Source organism: Microtus pennsylvanicus, chromosome 4 (genome assembly GCF_037038515.1).
Source record: "Microtus pennsylvanicus isolate mMicPen1 chromosome 4, mMicPen1.hap1, whole genome shotgun sequence".
In the NCBI taxonomy this organism is placed as follows: Eukaryota; Metazoa; Chordata; class Mammalia; order Rodentia; family Cricetidae; genus Microtus; species Microtus pennsylvanicus.
The window spans coordinates 113,887,471-113,901,205 of record NC_134582.1 but is presented as its reverse complement, the minus strand read 5'-3'; the positions used below and the strand labels follow the sequence as shown (position 1 = coordinate 113,901,205).

The 13,735-nt window shown below is 48.7% G+C and overlaps 1 protein-coding gene across 3 annotated transcripts in view; it reads right to left on the bottom strand.

Moving 5' to 3' along the window:
* The window catches only part of Edaradd (EDAR associated via death domain), a 46,469-nt gene extending 35,355 nt beyond the window's left edge, over positions 1-11,114 (bottom strand). For 2 of the 3 annotated variants that reach the window (XM_075970215.1, XM_075970218.1), the window contains exon 1: positions 10,648-11,114. In XM_075970215.1, coding sequence (XP_075826330.1) covers positions 10,648-10,678 — 31 coding nt within the window. In that variant the 5' untranslated portion in view covers positions 10,679-11,114. Of the gene's footprint in view, positions 1-2,668; positions 2,735-10,647 lie in introns of those variants that run through there. The other variant, XM_075970217.1, reaches the window with a different exon arrangement.
* Positions 11,115-13,735: the final 2,621 nt, after the last annotated feature.

Sequence of the window (13,735 nt, the reverse complement as noted above, 5' to 3'; positions counted from 1 at the left end):
GGGGGCTGGAGAAATGGCTCAGAGGTTAAGAGCATTGCCTGCTCTTTCAAAGGTCCTGAGTTCAATTCCCAGCAACCACATGGTGGCTCACAACCATCTGTAATGAGGTCTGGTGTCCTTTTCTGGCCTGCAGGCATACAGACAGAATATTGTATACATAACAAATAAATAAGTATTTAAGAAAAAAAAACAAAAAAAAAAAAAAAAAGGGCTGGAGAGATGGCTCAGTGGTTAAGAGCATTGCCTGCTCTTCCAAAGGTCCTGAGTTCAATTCCCAGCAACCACATGGTGGCTCACAACCATCTGTAATAAGGCCTGGTGCCCTCTTCTGGCCTACAGATATACACACAGACAGAATGTTGTATATATAATAAATAAATATTTTAAAAAAAACAAATTATACAAACATATGATCCCCGCAAGTGTGTGCTGTGTATTTAGGCCAAGGGACAACCTGAGGTGTTGTCTGCAATAGTCATCTGCCTTCTGTTTGTGAGGCGCGTTCTCTCGTTAGCCTGGAACTCACAAAATAGGTGAGGCTGGCTGGATAGCAAATCCGATATATGCCTGTCTCTGCCTTCCCAGTGCTTAGACTGCAAGTGTGCGCTACCACACCTGGCTTTTGTACAGTGGTTTTGGAGATCCAATTCAGGTCCCCATGCACCTGCTGACTGAACTATCTCCCAGCTACTAACAACTCTACCTGTTTGATTAGGTGTGACTTTATTTAAGGACTTTATTCTGAATCCTGTATATTTACCTATTTCCTAGTCCTGTGTATATAAAATCAAGATTGGAGAGACAGCTCAGTACTTAGGAGCACTTGGGGCTCTTGCAGTGTGGTTCTCAGCACCCACTTGGAGATTCACAGCCATCTGTACCTCCAGTTCCAGGGGATTTGACACCCTCTTCTGACTTCTGCAGGCACCAGGCACACACTGGGTGAACATACTTACATGCCTTAAAACACTCACATACATAAATTCAACAAATCTAATTTTTTTAAAAAATCACTTAAAAATAATAAGATTCTTGGACTGGAGAGGTGGCTCAGGAGAGCAATCATTTGTCATGCAAGCACGGGGACCAGCGTTCGGATTCCCCTCACCCTATAAGCCAATCAGGTGTGACTGCTGTCTATAATTCCAGTCTGGGAGAGGCAAAGACAGGAGATCCCAGAGCAAGCTGGCTAACTAGACTTACTGGAATCGGCAGTCTGCAGGTGCAGCAAGAGACTGCCTGCCACTGAGGAAAGGGGAGACCCTCCCTCAGAGAAGCAACGGAGGACGGCTCTCAGCATCCACCTTGAGCCTCCACATGCACACATGTGCAAATGTACCTGTGCTCACACATGAAAAAGAAACATGGATACACACAAATACCACATACACGTGGGGGAAAATAGCTTGCTTCTGAGAGAGACTAAAACGGCCTAGATGACGCATGCATTAACACCTGCACAAGGATTCTCCTATAATCAAATCAAAAAAATTATATGAGGAAAAGAACCAACTTTTGGGACTGGTGGGTGTGTGCCTAGTATTCCAACAGTTGGGAACTGAGAAAGGAGGATGTAAGTTTGAGGTTAGTCTGGGCTATATAGTGAAAAATAAAAGTACAAGAAAAGAAAAAAAGAAATGAAAGACGTAAGAGGGGGAAGTGGCTGTGATGGCCCGGAAAGGAGCAGTGTCACCATAGCATCAGCAAGCAGCGATGTTAGAGCAACAGTCAGTTGTGGCAGAGGCCTGGGCCCTCATCTGTGTGTCTGCTAAACTTGGGTAAACCTTAAGGTGTGGCCTTGGGGGAGCCTCTAACTGCCCTCAAGTGAGATGCTGCCATCAGAAGGGCTTTAAGCTGCTTACGCCTTAGAACGTCCTCTGGGATGTGAGATCAAATCCAGGCCCTCTGTCCCTGGATGCCACGTGGCTGATAATCACTAGTTGTGCTGGCTGTGGTCACCTGGGCAGCTGCTCCTCAGAACCTCACTGCCAGCTGTGATACCAGAAGGCAGGGCCAGGAGAGCTAGGGGCCAGCCAGCCGGCAGGGCTTTTGATGGTTTGCTTTCTGAAGCACAACCAGGTCCCAGAAAACTCGGGAACAGCGTGTTGAGAACCGGCATAAGAGGCATGCTTAGGTCTTTTGTTGCTATTATTTTTGTTTTGTTTTTGAGACAGGCCCCCTTGGAGTCCAAGCTGGTCTTGAATTTTTGCCGTAAGGGAGAATGGCCTTTAATTTCTGTTCCTCATGCCTCTGCCTCCCTGTGCTGGGACAACGAGTGTTTCTGGTTTCTGAGGTGCTGAGGAGGAAACTTGGGGCCTCATGTGTGTCCGGCACTCTCTCTCAGCTGAGCTACACCCTCGCCTCTGTGCGTGTCGAGTCTATTTTCGCCCTAAACACTTGACTGCCCTGGCCTTTGCTGCTCATGGGGCTTTAGATTAAGCTCTTCTTCGTCTGTCCGTCAAACGTGTTCACAGACCTGGGTCCGTGGTGGTGCCCCACATGCTACCTCTGACCCAGTGCCTTCTCCTGGAAGCTGTTTCAGGTCAGGCCTGGCTGCTTTTGTTCGCACAGGCCCAGAGTTGTGTGTGCCAAGGAGGCTGTAGCGGGGAGGGCTGTTCCTGCTTACCCGAGACAGAGCTAGACGTAGAAAGTTTTCTACAAGCCTTACCTGGAGGCCTTGAAGTTGAATGTTTACAATACGATTAAGTATAAAATCAAATCATTTATCTAAAGCTTGAAAATGTTTGTTTTTACAAGCCCCGGGTATCAGCAGGTTGAGCCCACAGGCAAAGATCCAGTGCCAGGTGGGATGCGGGGCACCAAGGGGCCTGAAACACAAACAGGAGGGGGATGTGAGCCCCAAAGAGAGAGAACATAGCCAGTAGTTCTTATCTGGGGTGATGGGGACGTTCCCCTGCCCCCAGCTGTCACCCACTGTTGGACCAAGTTTCCCTCCCCAGCGCTGCCTCCACCACCCCAAATGAGTTCAGATCACCCTACATCAGCTGGCAGCTGCGTACTGCAGTAACTGATGCCCCGCCCTCACAAGCACCTTCTAGAGAGTTCTCCCTGGTGAAGCCGTGGGGATCTCTGGCAGGCTCTCGGCACCCTGACTCAGATCAGAATGAGCAGGCTACACCATCACCCAGATTTCTGGACCACATTAACCTGTAATGCTAGGAGCTAAAGAGAGCCAGTTGTGACGGCACACATCTGTACTCCCAGCATTCTTGAAATAGAGGCAGAAGGTTCACGAGTTCAAGGCCAACTCAGACCAGGGAGTTACAGGCCACCCTGGGTTATAGAAAAAAAGATTCAACAGTGACAACTAAAGAACACCTTTATCCCCTTCACAGATCAGTCTGCGACAGTGACTACGGGAGCCCCGCAGTGACAAAGTCCCCGGCGCTGGCATCCGAAGTGAGTGTTACAATTTCTCCTCCCCTCACATCCACGCTGCACTGCACGCGTACGGCGGCCTCTGTGATATCTTGACGTACACTGGTCGCTTTCTCTCCTTGGCCCATTTCAAAGTCCCTTCCCGGGCAGGCCATTCAACTCCGGCCTCCTCCACCTCTGCCTGGGGGTTGTGCATCCAAAACTCTTTGAGATACCTCATCTCATCTGTGTTTGAGAAGGGTCCCGTATTGGAGAGGGGATGGAGAGGGTCCAGGAAGATGTGAGCTGAAACCTCACTGGGACCCTCTCTGGCTGCGGACAGCAGAAAAGCCTCTTTGTCGAGTCATATTTTCTACATGCTGGGTCACTGGGGCTTCAATCAAGCCCGCAATGAAACCTCCACATAAACTTAGAATAAGGAGTTGGAAGCGATGGCTCAGCTGGTAGAGCGCTTGCCTAGCTAGCGTTCACAAAACCCTGGGTTCAGTTTCCAGCACTACATAAACCCTGTATAGTGGTACAGGACTATAATCGCAACACTCAGGAGGTGGGGGCAGGAAGACTGGAGTTCAAGGTCATCCTACGTAGCTAGCTGGAGGACGACCTGGGCTACTTGAGATAGTTATCTCAGTTAAAAGAGAGAGAGAGAGAGAGAGAGAGAGAGAGAGAGAGAGAGAGAGAGAGAGAAAAGGGATTATGTTAAGGAATTTCTGGTCAGCCGAGCACGGGAACACCTGGGTGGTGGCACCCAGAGAGGAGCTAGGGAGCTTCACAGCCTCATGCCCCTTCTTTGCCCATACCTCACTCTGAGCATCTGTTTCTTTATGTGTGTCCTTTGTAGATCCCTTCAAAGGCTGAAGGGGAAGGATAACTCTGTGCTGGAGCCCTGGGTTCCACCCTCAGCACCACAGAAATAAACAGAAAAACTAGTAAAGGTTAGTAAACATTTTCCTCAGCCTACCGTCAGACGCACAGGCTCACGAGCACAGACACGCAATGTTAGGGGAGGTGGCAGTATAGGGACAGCAGGCGCTCAACCCTTGAGATCGTCCACAACCTCCTTGTGGTATCAGAATTACCTGGATGAGGAGAACCCCTGCTGGCGCCTGCTTGCTGAGGAAGGGAACCCATTTGTGACAAAACCAAAAGCCTTGTGACCATCCTGAGAAGGGTATGAGAACCCCTCTCCACAGCGTGTGCTCCAGCTCATGAATACATACGAGAGGCAGGCTTGAGTCTGCTGTGTTTCTAGCCCCAGAGGCTTCTAGAAGTGGCTCGGGCCTAGTTCACCAGGCAGACTCAGCTGGGGACGCCATCCTTGTCCAGACTTGTCCTATTTGTTTATTTTCAATCACGCTTTTCATTTTAAACTTTTCATTTATTTAGTGTGTGTGTGTGTGTGTGTGTGTGTGTGTGTGTGTGTGTGTGTGGGCAGACGTGAAGGTCCAATGACAGCTTTGAGGAGTGGTCCTCCCTTTTTATGTGGGCTTAGGGGGTCACACTCAGGTGGTCAGGCTTGTGCAGTGAGCTCCTTCACCCCCTGAGCCGCGTCACTGGCCCCATTTTCCCTTTCTATGAAGACATCTTCAAATTGGTTAGCGATCCGCTCTTAGGACCTCAGTTTAACAAGATTACCTTAAAAAAATCTCTGTTTTCAGAAAATGTCACATTCTGAAAAACTGGCTATTAAGACTTCAACATAATGTTTTCTGAAGTGTTGGGGGTTCGAATACTATTCATCCACAATCCACTCCCCCATTTCCGTCCTTCCTACTTACAGAATACTCACCCTCCCCTAACCCTTAATCCTTGTAACTTCAACTCTAAATCCAAACCCTCATCTACTCAGCCTCAACTCAGAGATCCACGCTTCTCTCTCCAGAGTCAGCTTGAAGGGGAGCATTCAGCATCCTGGAGGCTCTGCATGATGAACCAGCTGCATGGCTCCAGCCAGGACAAAGTGACAATCTCCCTTTACCTAGCACATTCTGGTTCGAAGCAGCAGTTTGGCCCAGAAAGTTTAAATATCCCCAAAGATGTCTGTTCAGAGGAAATAAAGAGGAAATCGTGTTCAGCTCCCAGCTCCCCAGGCAAGAGCGGGGCCCTTTGTGTGTTCAGTGCCGAACTGAAGGCGACTCTTTGAACTCGGGATTTCAGAGGTAAGTTGTTTTTCTTCTTTTCTTTCTTTCTTTTTTAACAACCCCCCAACTTTCTCTCACACAGCTGTTTTCATTCCTCCTTGCAAAACTTGAGGATCACAGACACTCTCAAAGCCGCAGAAAGGCTGCCGTTGGCATTGACGGCTTCTTTCCCTCCTGTCATGTGACTGAACTAGCTGGGGAAGGGGCCTGTGTCAAACAGGTGTGTTCCTATGGGGTCCTTGGAGAAGGCCTTCCCTGCAGACCCGGTGACAAGAATCAAAACGATCAGGGAAGAGCTGAGAGAATGTGAGGGGACATGCAGAAGTGGGAGAGGACAGTGACGTTAGGAAGCATTATAAGTAAGAAAAGCAGGCCTCGTAGCACAGGCTTGCTGTCCAAGGCTGAGGCGGGAAGGTGGAAGATGAAGGCCCCGCTGAGCTACAAAGTGAATTCAAGGTCGGTGTGTAACTTAGGGAGACCCTGCCTCAAAAATAAACATAAACAGAGGACTGGGGTGTAGCTCAGTGATAAAGCACTTGGCCAGCAGAAGCAAGACCCCAAGTTCCATTTCTAGTACCCCCAGTACTACAACAAAAGGAAAATAAAACGAAATTGGGAAATGCTGCAGAGAAGGAGATGGGAAATTACGAATGCCCACCCCCTCTGCTTTGGTAGTCACGCAGACATAGCAGGCTGGACCAGCTCTGCTGGAAGTGGTTTGCCCAGGATTTGGCCTACAGGAGGGTAAGGGAGGCTGATTAAAGGTGAGATACTTTCAAAAGCACATTCCTAGAGTCCTAGGCTGATGGCTAGGACCTGGACAAGGGCTTCCACAAAACATCCAGGTTATGCAGAGAAAATGGGACCCTGAAACAGAGGGAAAAGTCACATGACTGTACTAAGCCACCAGGGTGCTTAGGTAACCGGGTATCCACCTCCTCACTTGGCCATTCTTTGTTAGGTCTTGGTATCCAAACAAACAGGAACAGCCAGATTTTAGTCGCATTTGACAGACAGTGGTAGGTCAGTGAGGGAGGCCGAGAATGACGGCCGGATATCCCCTCACCATCACTGCCATTGTCTTCCCTGCGACTTCAAGCATCTTGTGAAGTTTCTTAATATGCAAGTTTTTTTTTAATTAGCTTCATGGGAACTGGAGAGATGGTTCAGTGGTTAAGAGTGCCAGTTGTTCTTCCAAAGGACCTGGGTTCAATTCTCAGCACTCACATGGAGGTTCACAACCATCTGTAACTCCAGTTTCAGAGGACCCAACACCCTCTTCTGGCTTCTGGGTGCACCAAGCACACAAGTGGTGCCCATAAATGAAGGCAAAACGCCCACACACATACACAAGTTAACTTCATGGCCTGGGGAGATGGCTCAGTGGTTAAGAGCACTCGTTGCTTTTGCAGAGGACCCAGGTTCAGTTCCTAGCATCCACATGGTGGCTCACAGTTATCCATAACTCCAGTTCCAGGGCGTCTGATACTCTCTTCTGACCTCCACAGGTCACAGGCACATACATACATGCAGACAAAACATTTATACACATAGACAAAAATCAATAAGTCTAAAAAAAACTTAGTTAACACAACATAATGATATGTGTGTGTGCATGTGTGTGTGTGCGCGCGCGCATGTGTGCAGGAAAGGGGACAGAGAGAGAGGCAGACTAAGAATTGGACCTTGGGCCTCATGTATACCAGGCAAGTACACTCTGCCACTGAGCTATGTCTTCATTATGTGTGTGAGGGAACAGGTCTCTCCCCCCCACACTTTGCAAGGTGAACTTGGTTGACATACTTCACTTGATGAATAAACTCCTCAAGAACGAATACAGGAAGAATTTTTTTTCTCACAGTTTGAAGCAATTTCATTAAAATTCTGTGTCATCCATCCATCCATTCACTTCTCCACTCGTGCAGGGCTTTGTGTGTACTGAGTACTGTCGTGGTTGCTAGGGAAGAGCTACAGGCAAGACAGACTCGGGTTCTAGCTGGAGCTCTCTTTCCAATGGAGAGAGTGACGCTGGCCAGATGGAATCTAGAAACAGCGGAAAGAAGGTTCCAGGAGAACTGAGTGAGTGATCAGGGACTAGGCTGGGTCTTTGAAGTCTGGAGAAATAGGAGTGCCGGGAAAGTTCTGGGGGGCCAGAGCAGGAGGCACAGAATAGGAAAGTTTTCAAAAGATAGAAAGGAGGCAGTGTGGCCGTGTGGCCGTCATGCCAAGCAAGCGACCAAAGGTGCTGAAGGGACCCGTAAGGCTGTCGCAGGATGGATGGCTCAGAAGAAACCTCCCAGGGTCTGAGAATTTGTCGAGAAGTGAGCCCAAGCAGGAGGGTGACGGATATGGCTGATCAAGAATTTGCTCTGACCACCCTTTTGGAGGACCGGCAACAGGAAGCCTGCTTCAGTGTGGAAACTCCAGTCGGGAGGTGGGGGCAGAAAGCCAGGAGGAAGAGCGTGGTCTGCGTTGGAGAGCTGAAATGTTCAGTCAACCGGTTGTACACATCGACACCACCTGTGTTTGCACTTCAGAAATGGAAGGGCCAGGTGGGGTGTCTGGATGGAAGCGCTCATGTGTCAAGACATGTATTACATAGAGGAGCCTCTTTGATTGACAGATTCCCAGGATGGGAAAGGATATTCTTAATATCTCCCAGGCCCGAATATGATCTTCACCATTCCCTGCCAACCGGATCCCTGAAGGAAGCCTCCTTCCCCTTTGTGGGGAGCCCCAGTTCATCTCTCCCCGAAGAGCTCACATAGAGGTTTGGGTTCTACCTCGTGAAGTAAGAGACAGACTGTCTACAGGACACGCTCCGTTCATACCATTCCACACATACAGAGATCTGATGGTCCCTTTACTGCAGTTTTGGGCATCTATTCTATATGTATCAAGCTAATTAAGACCATAGCTGCAATACTAACCTTATAATACTGTAACCGTCTCCTAAGATCATTTATCTACCACCACATACATACACAGGGCTTTGTGTGGGAGTATACACACATGTTCATGTGGGTATGTGCATGTGTGCTCCTTTGTGTGTACAGACCAGAAGTCAACTTAGGGTGTCTTCATTAATTACTCTCTGTCCCGTGTGTGTGTGTGTGTGTGCACATTGTATACACACGTGTGTGTGCAGGCATATGCACCTGTGTATGTGTGCACGTAGCCCAGAGGAGGATGGCAGGCACCCTGCTCTCTCACCCTCTACCCACTTGAAACAGGGCCTCTCCCTGAACCTGGGGCTAAGCTGATGACCCACAGGCCCCATGGATCTTCCTGTCTCCACCTCTTCTCCCCCTAGGGTTACAGGCATGGGTGCCATGCCTAGGTTTTTATGTGTGTGCTGAGAATTTAAACTCAAATTAGAATCCAGGTTCTCAACACTTGGGCAGCCACTCCATACCCACACAGCCATTTCCCTAACCTCTCTCCACATTTTCTTTGAGACAGGGTCTCTCTGAAAATGGAACACATCCATCTGCCTTGGCTGGTTGGTCAGCGACCTCCAGGAATCTATCCTCTGTCTGTCTCAAACAGTCCTTCCAGCCCTGAGGTTACAGGTGGACCACACCATGCCTGACTTTTGATACGAGTGCTGGGGATCAGAGTGCAAGTCCTCATGCTTGCTTGGTAGGCATTTTACCTGAGGCTTTTTACACTCATATCACTGCTGAACCGGCTTCCAGCTTCCCTACACACACATACACACACACACACACACACACACACACACACACACACACACACACACTCACTCACTCACTCACTCACACTGTCTCTGGTGCCAGTGATGCTGGAGTGCAGCTCAGGCAAATGTTACCTGTATCCTCATTCAGTGAATTCCCTCTCCATCTTTTAAACCCCTGCCAGTACCATTTAAGAAGTCTGGAACCATTACGACTAAAATTAGCCCCAAACACCCCCTTGGCATCTTAGCAACGAGGCTCTCAGCACAGGAAGGGGTAGTGTTAGGAGTAGGACCAGGATGAGAGGATTGTTCCCTTCATTTCCCATTCTGTTCTTGCGAACAATGGGAGGGATGGCCAGTTCATGTCAACTGATAGCTGGTTGACCATGCCACCAGTAAACAGCCTCCTCCCCAAATCAGTCCTTCAAGATGTCAACGTAGTCATCGGTCTTATCCTCTCAGTCAGGTCAAGCGGCTAATCGGGGCTGAACAACTGAACTCCGTCCCTGCTCCAGCTCGAGAAATGAAATAGGAAACACAAGTCGTCACATCTATCCCAGCAGTCCAGACCGACCTGGTTCTAGGTGGCCCTCGTCAGAGCTTCCAACCTCAACAAAACCAGAGAGACCCAGTGCACTCCGAGGGACACACCATCCATTCATCCTGCAAGTCCCACAAACACCCATGAAGTTTTTAGCTAGGTTGCAGGAGGACAGAGAGAATTCCTGGAAGATGAAGTTTAAAGAGAATTTTACTTACATGTATGCAGGGAGAAGCGACAGAAAAATCTAGATGCTGGCCTCACTGTATAAAAGCACAACGTTTTTATGTACTAATGGGACTAGGGGCCTCCACAGGTGGGGACTGTGAAGGTGGGCTAGCCTTCCTGGCTCTATGGAGGGTATAATAGTTTATAGAACTCAGCTCGGAGAGGTAAGACTTAAAAACAGAAGCAAACCCTCTCTGCAAAGTGGAGCCAGGGAGGAAGAAGGAAAAGCAAGAAGGCTTCCCCTTGAAGTGAGTGGGGAGCAAGGGAGAGCCCGCCCGGGAGGGGATGCAGAACCTATGTTCTTTTCTGCCAAAGGTTGACTGACTTGTTTCAACCTGGCACCCGCGTGGCCCAGAACAAAAGCGCTCTGCTGGGCCTCCGCGTGGGGAGAGGGACCACGCACACCTTGCAGTGTGTAGGAGGCGAGCAGGTCAGCTGCCGCTCACAGAGGGGAGGAAGCACAGAGGTGGGATTGGGAAAGGTAGGACAGTGTGCCACCACTGTCCCCATCCAGCCTGGCACACATCTGGCACAGGCGCTGGTGTCCTGAAACACTCCCAGGAGTGACTGAGGTTCAATCTCAAGAACCCAGCTGGTGGTCACGCTCCAAGTGCGAGCGCTGCACAGTGCCACTTTACCTGAGCGCAGAGGGTCATCCGGAGAAGCCATGAAGACCGAGAGTGGACAGACGAGTGTCTGAGCGGGGCTGAGCAGCCTCTGGGACCCCAGAGAACAGGAGGACCGCCGAGATCCAACCTCCGCTGTGGCAATGCGCGACTCTACAGCTCTGCAGTCGGGCTGCTGCTCCTCCTCCCTTCCCTCCTCTTCTTGATCTCTGCCACTTCTTCCTCGTGCTCACTTCCTGCAATTAGCAAAGCCCCTGCCCCGCGCTAACGTCTCTCCAGAACTCTGGAGAGGATTCCGTGGTTGGGCACGAGAGGACCCGGGGGGCCCAGAGCACGTGTCCTGTCCGTACCTAGAGCCTAGTGCACACGTCCCACCACGGGGGCACACGCGATCGCAGCTGAAGGGTCTTTCAGCCAGCCTGGCACCCGCTGCCGCTCGCGCGCGGGTGGCTTTCCTGGTTCCTAATCTCGCCCTCAACTAGGACACCAAAGCGCTCCCAGCGTGCTCCTTGCACAGGCCCGGACTGAGACGCCTGCCGGCGATCTGATGTTTGAACAGTTTCCTAATCTTCAGGCAGCCTGAACGGCTGCATGACCGCACACGCTAGCACTTTCTATTTTGATGTTTCTTTGGCATTAGTTACTGCCTGACCCCCTAGGTGAGCGGTACACAAAGGAGAGGGAAGAAAAGTCAGTCGCAAAGTCTCTTGCTTTCTCCTCTGGTGAAAAAAAAAAGCACGGTGTAGGGTTCTGTCAGAAATGCAGAACCCATTGACCTTTGAACGAATTAAATTTTACTTTAAGTGAGATTTGATGCTAAGTGAGCACAGAACGTGATCGTTTAAAATGGCTATATTTTATTTTATTAATTTTTAAAAAGTTATTCTCATTTTTAAACAGTCTGGGTGGTTGTGTACACGTGAGTGCAGTGCCTACAGAATCAAGAAGAGGGCGTTGGGTCCCCTGGAGTTGTAGGTGGTTGTGCCGTTTCAGGAACTGAACTTGGGTCCTCCACAAGGCAATATGCACTTTTAATGCTAAGCCACCTCTCCAGCTCAAGTGGCTATATTTTCACTAACTATATCTGCCTTATACAAAGGCTACAGACAACTTAAGCTTAATAGGAATCTCTGAAAAGTATCACATAATCGATAGGTGCCCTTAGGCATAATCATAGAACCATAAAAAGGAGTTTGAAGGAGACAGCAGTCAGGGATGTGGTGCAGTAGTAGAGTGCGTGCCGGCTTGTGTAGGCCCTGGGTTTAAAACCTAGTACGGCAAAAATAAAAAGTTTAAATTAAAAGTTTATTTTAAGACCTGCCTGATGACGTACTTGTAATCCCAGCACACAAGAGTTTGAAACCAGCCTGAACTTTATAGCATGATACTATCTTAAAAAGGAAAAAAAGTGTGTGGGGGAGGAGGGGAAACCCGGCCTTCAGAGAGTTCAGAGATAAGGCTACAACGTAGGACTGTGTGGAAGGGAGGATCACAGTCCTCGTCAGAGCCCACGTAGAAAGGAAGTTATTTTAGAAAGGGTGTTTTCTCAGGGAATCTATTCTGAGGTTTGGTTTGTGGCTCCTTCTGTACTTCACACGGAGATGGAATTTGTTTCTGAGGTTTGATTGTCAGGAACCACATATCAAGTTGGGCTGTCTTGTTAACACAAGACCAAGTGGTTAGTTTTTTTCCAGATAAAACTGTAAATAAGTCTTCTGAAGTCACCCACCCTTCATTGAATGGAAGACGATTCTAGAAATGTGTGTTGTCTTCTCCCTTTCTCTGTGTGTGCATGTGGATGAGTGTGTGCATGGGAGCAAATGTAGAGGTCAGAGGGTAACGTGTCCAAGTCAGTTCTCTCCTTCTGCCATATGGGTCATGGGGATCAAACCCAGGTCATCAGGCAGGGCAGCGAGCATCTTCCTTTACCTGCTGAGCCTAGCTCATTGTTTCTTCTTCTTCTTCTTCTTCTTCTTCTTCTTCTTCTTCTTCTTCTTCTTCTTCTTCTTCTTCTTCTTCTTCTTCTTCTCCTCCTCCTCCTCCTCCTCCTCCTCCTCCTCCTTCTCCTCCTCCTCCTCCTCCTCCTCCTCTTCCTTCTCCTCCTCCTCCTTCTCTCTCCCTCTCTCTTCTTCTCCTTCTTCTTCCTCCTCCTCTTTCTTTTTTGAAAAGGTCTCACTCTGTAGATTAGACTAGCCTCAAACCCATGATAATCTTCCCAAACTCTTCAGCCTCAAGAATCCTGGGATTCCAGTGAGCTTCCACATCAGACTAAGGTGAATTTAAATTATTTTAAACTGTTATGTGAGGGGTATTTTGGCTGAAGTATGTCTGTGTACAACATGTATGTAGTGTGTTCAGAGGCCAAACGAGGGCATCTGATCCCCTGGTACTCCAGTCATAATTGTGAACTACCGGGCTGCTGAGACTCAAACTTGGTCTTCTGGGAGAGCAGTCAGTGCTCTTAACTGAGCCATCTCTCCAGTCCAGAGGGGTTTTTTTGTTTTTGTTTTTTTTTTTTAAAGAAAAATGGATCTGATATTTTGGTGTGACTCTTCAGTTTCCTTTCCTATGAACTGCAACTGCTGCCATCATCCTCTCCTCTTCCCAACACGTTTCATGACCAATGAAGTATAACACAAAAGGGTCTATTCTTGTCTTAGTATACAACATAGCAATTAACAATCTTTCTCATCCTCCGAAGTTCCCATGCAATCCATTTGTTGTCATATTAGACTTCTCAGGGTCTACTCTTATTGCTCCTGGAGAGTGTGATGCTTGGTAGTGGTGGTGGTAGGGCAGGAATCACAGGACCCTTTCAAAAGTATCTTTCAAGACTTATTTTTTTATAATTAAATTTATTATTTATTTATCCATTGCACACTAATCCCAGTCCTTCAGACTTATGTCTGTCTATGTGTGGGTAAGTGTGTGTGAATGCAGGTGCCCCCAAATGCCAAAAGATGTGTCTGATTCTTCAGAACTGGAGTTGTAGGCGATTGTGAATCACCCATCCTGGATGACTGTGAACCAAACGCAAGTCCTTTGTAAGAGTAACAAGTGCTCGTCACTGCTAAGCCACCTCTGCTGCTCCTGAAATAAT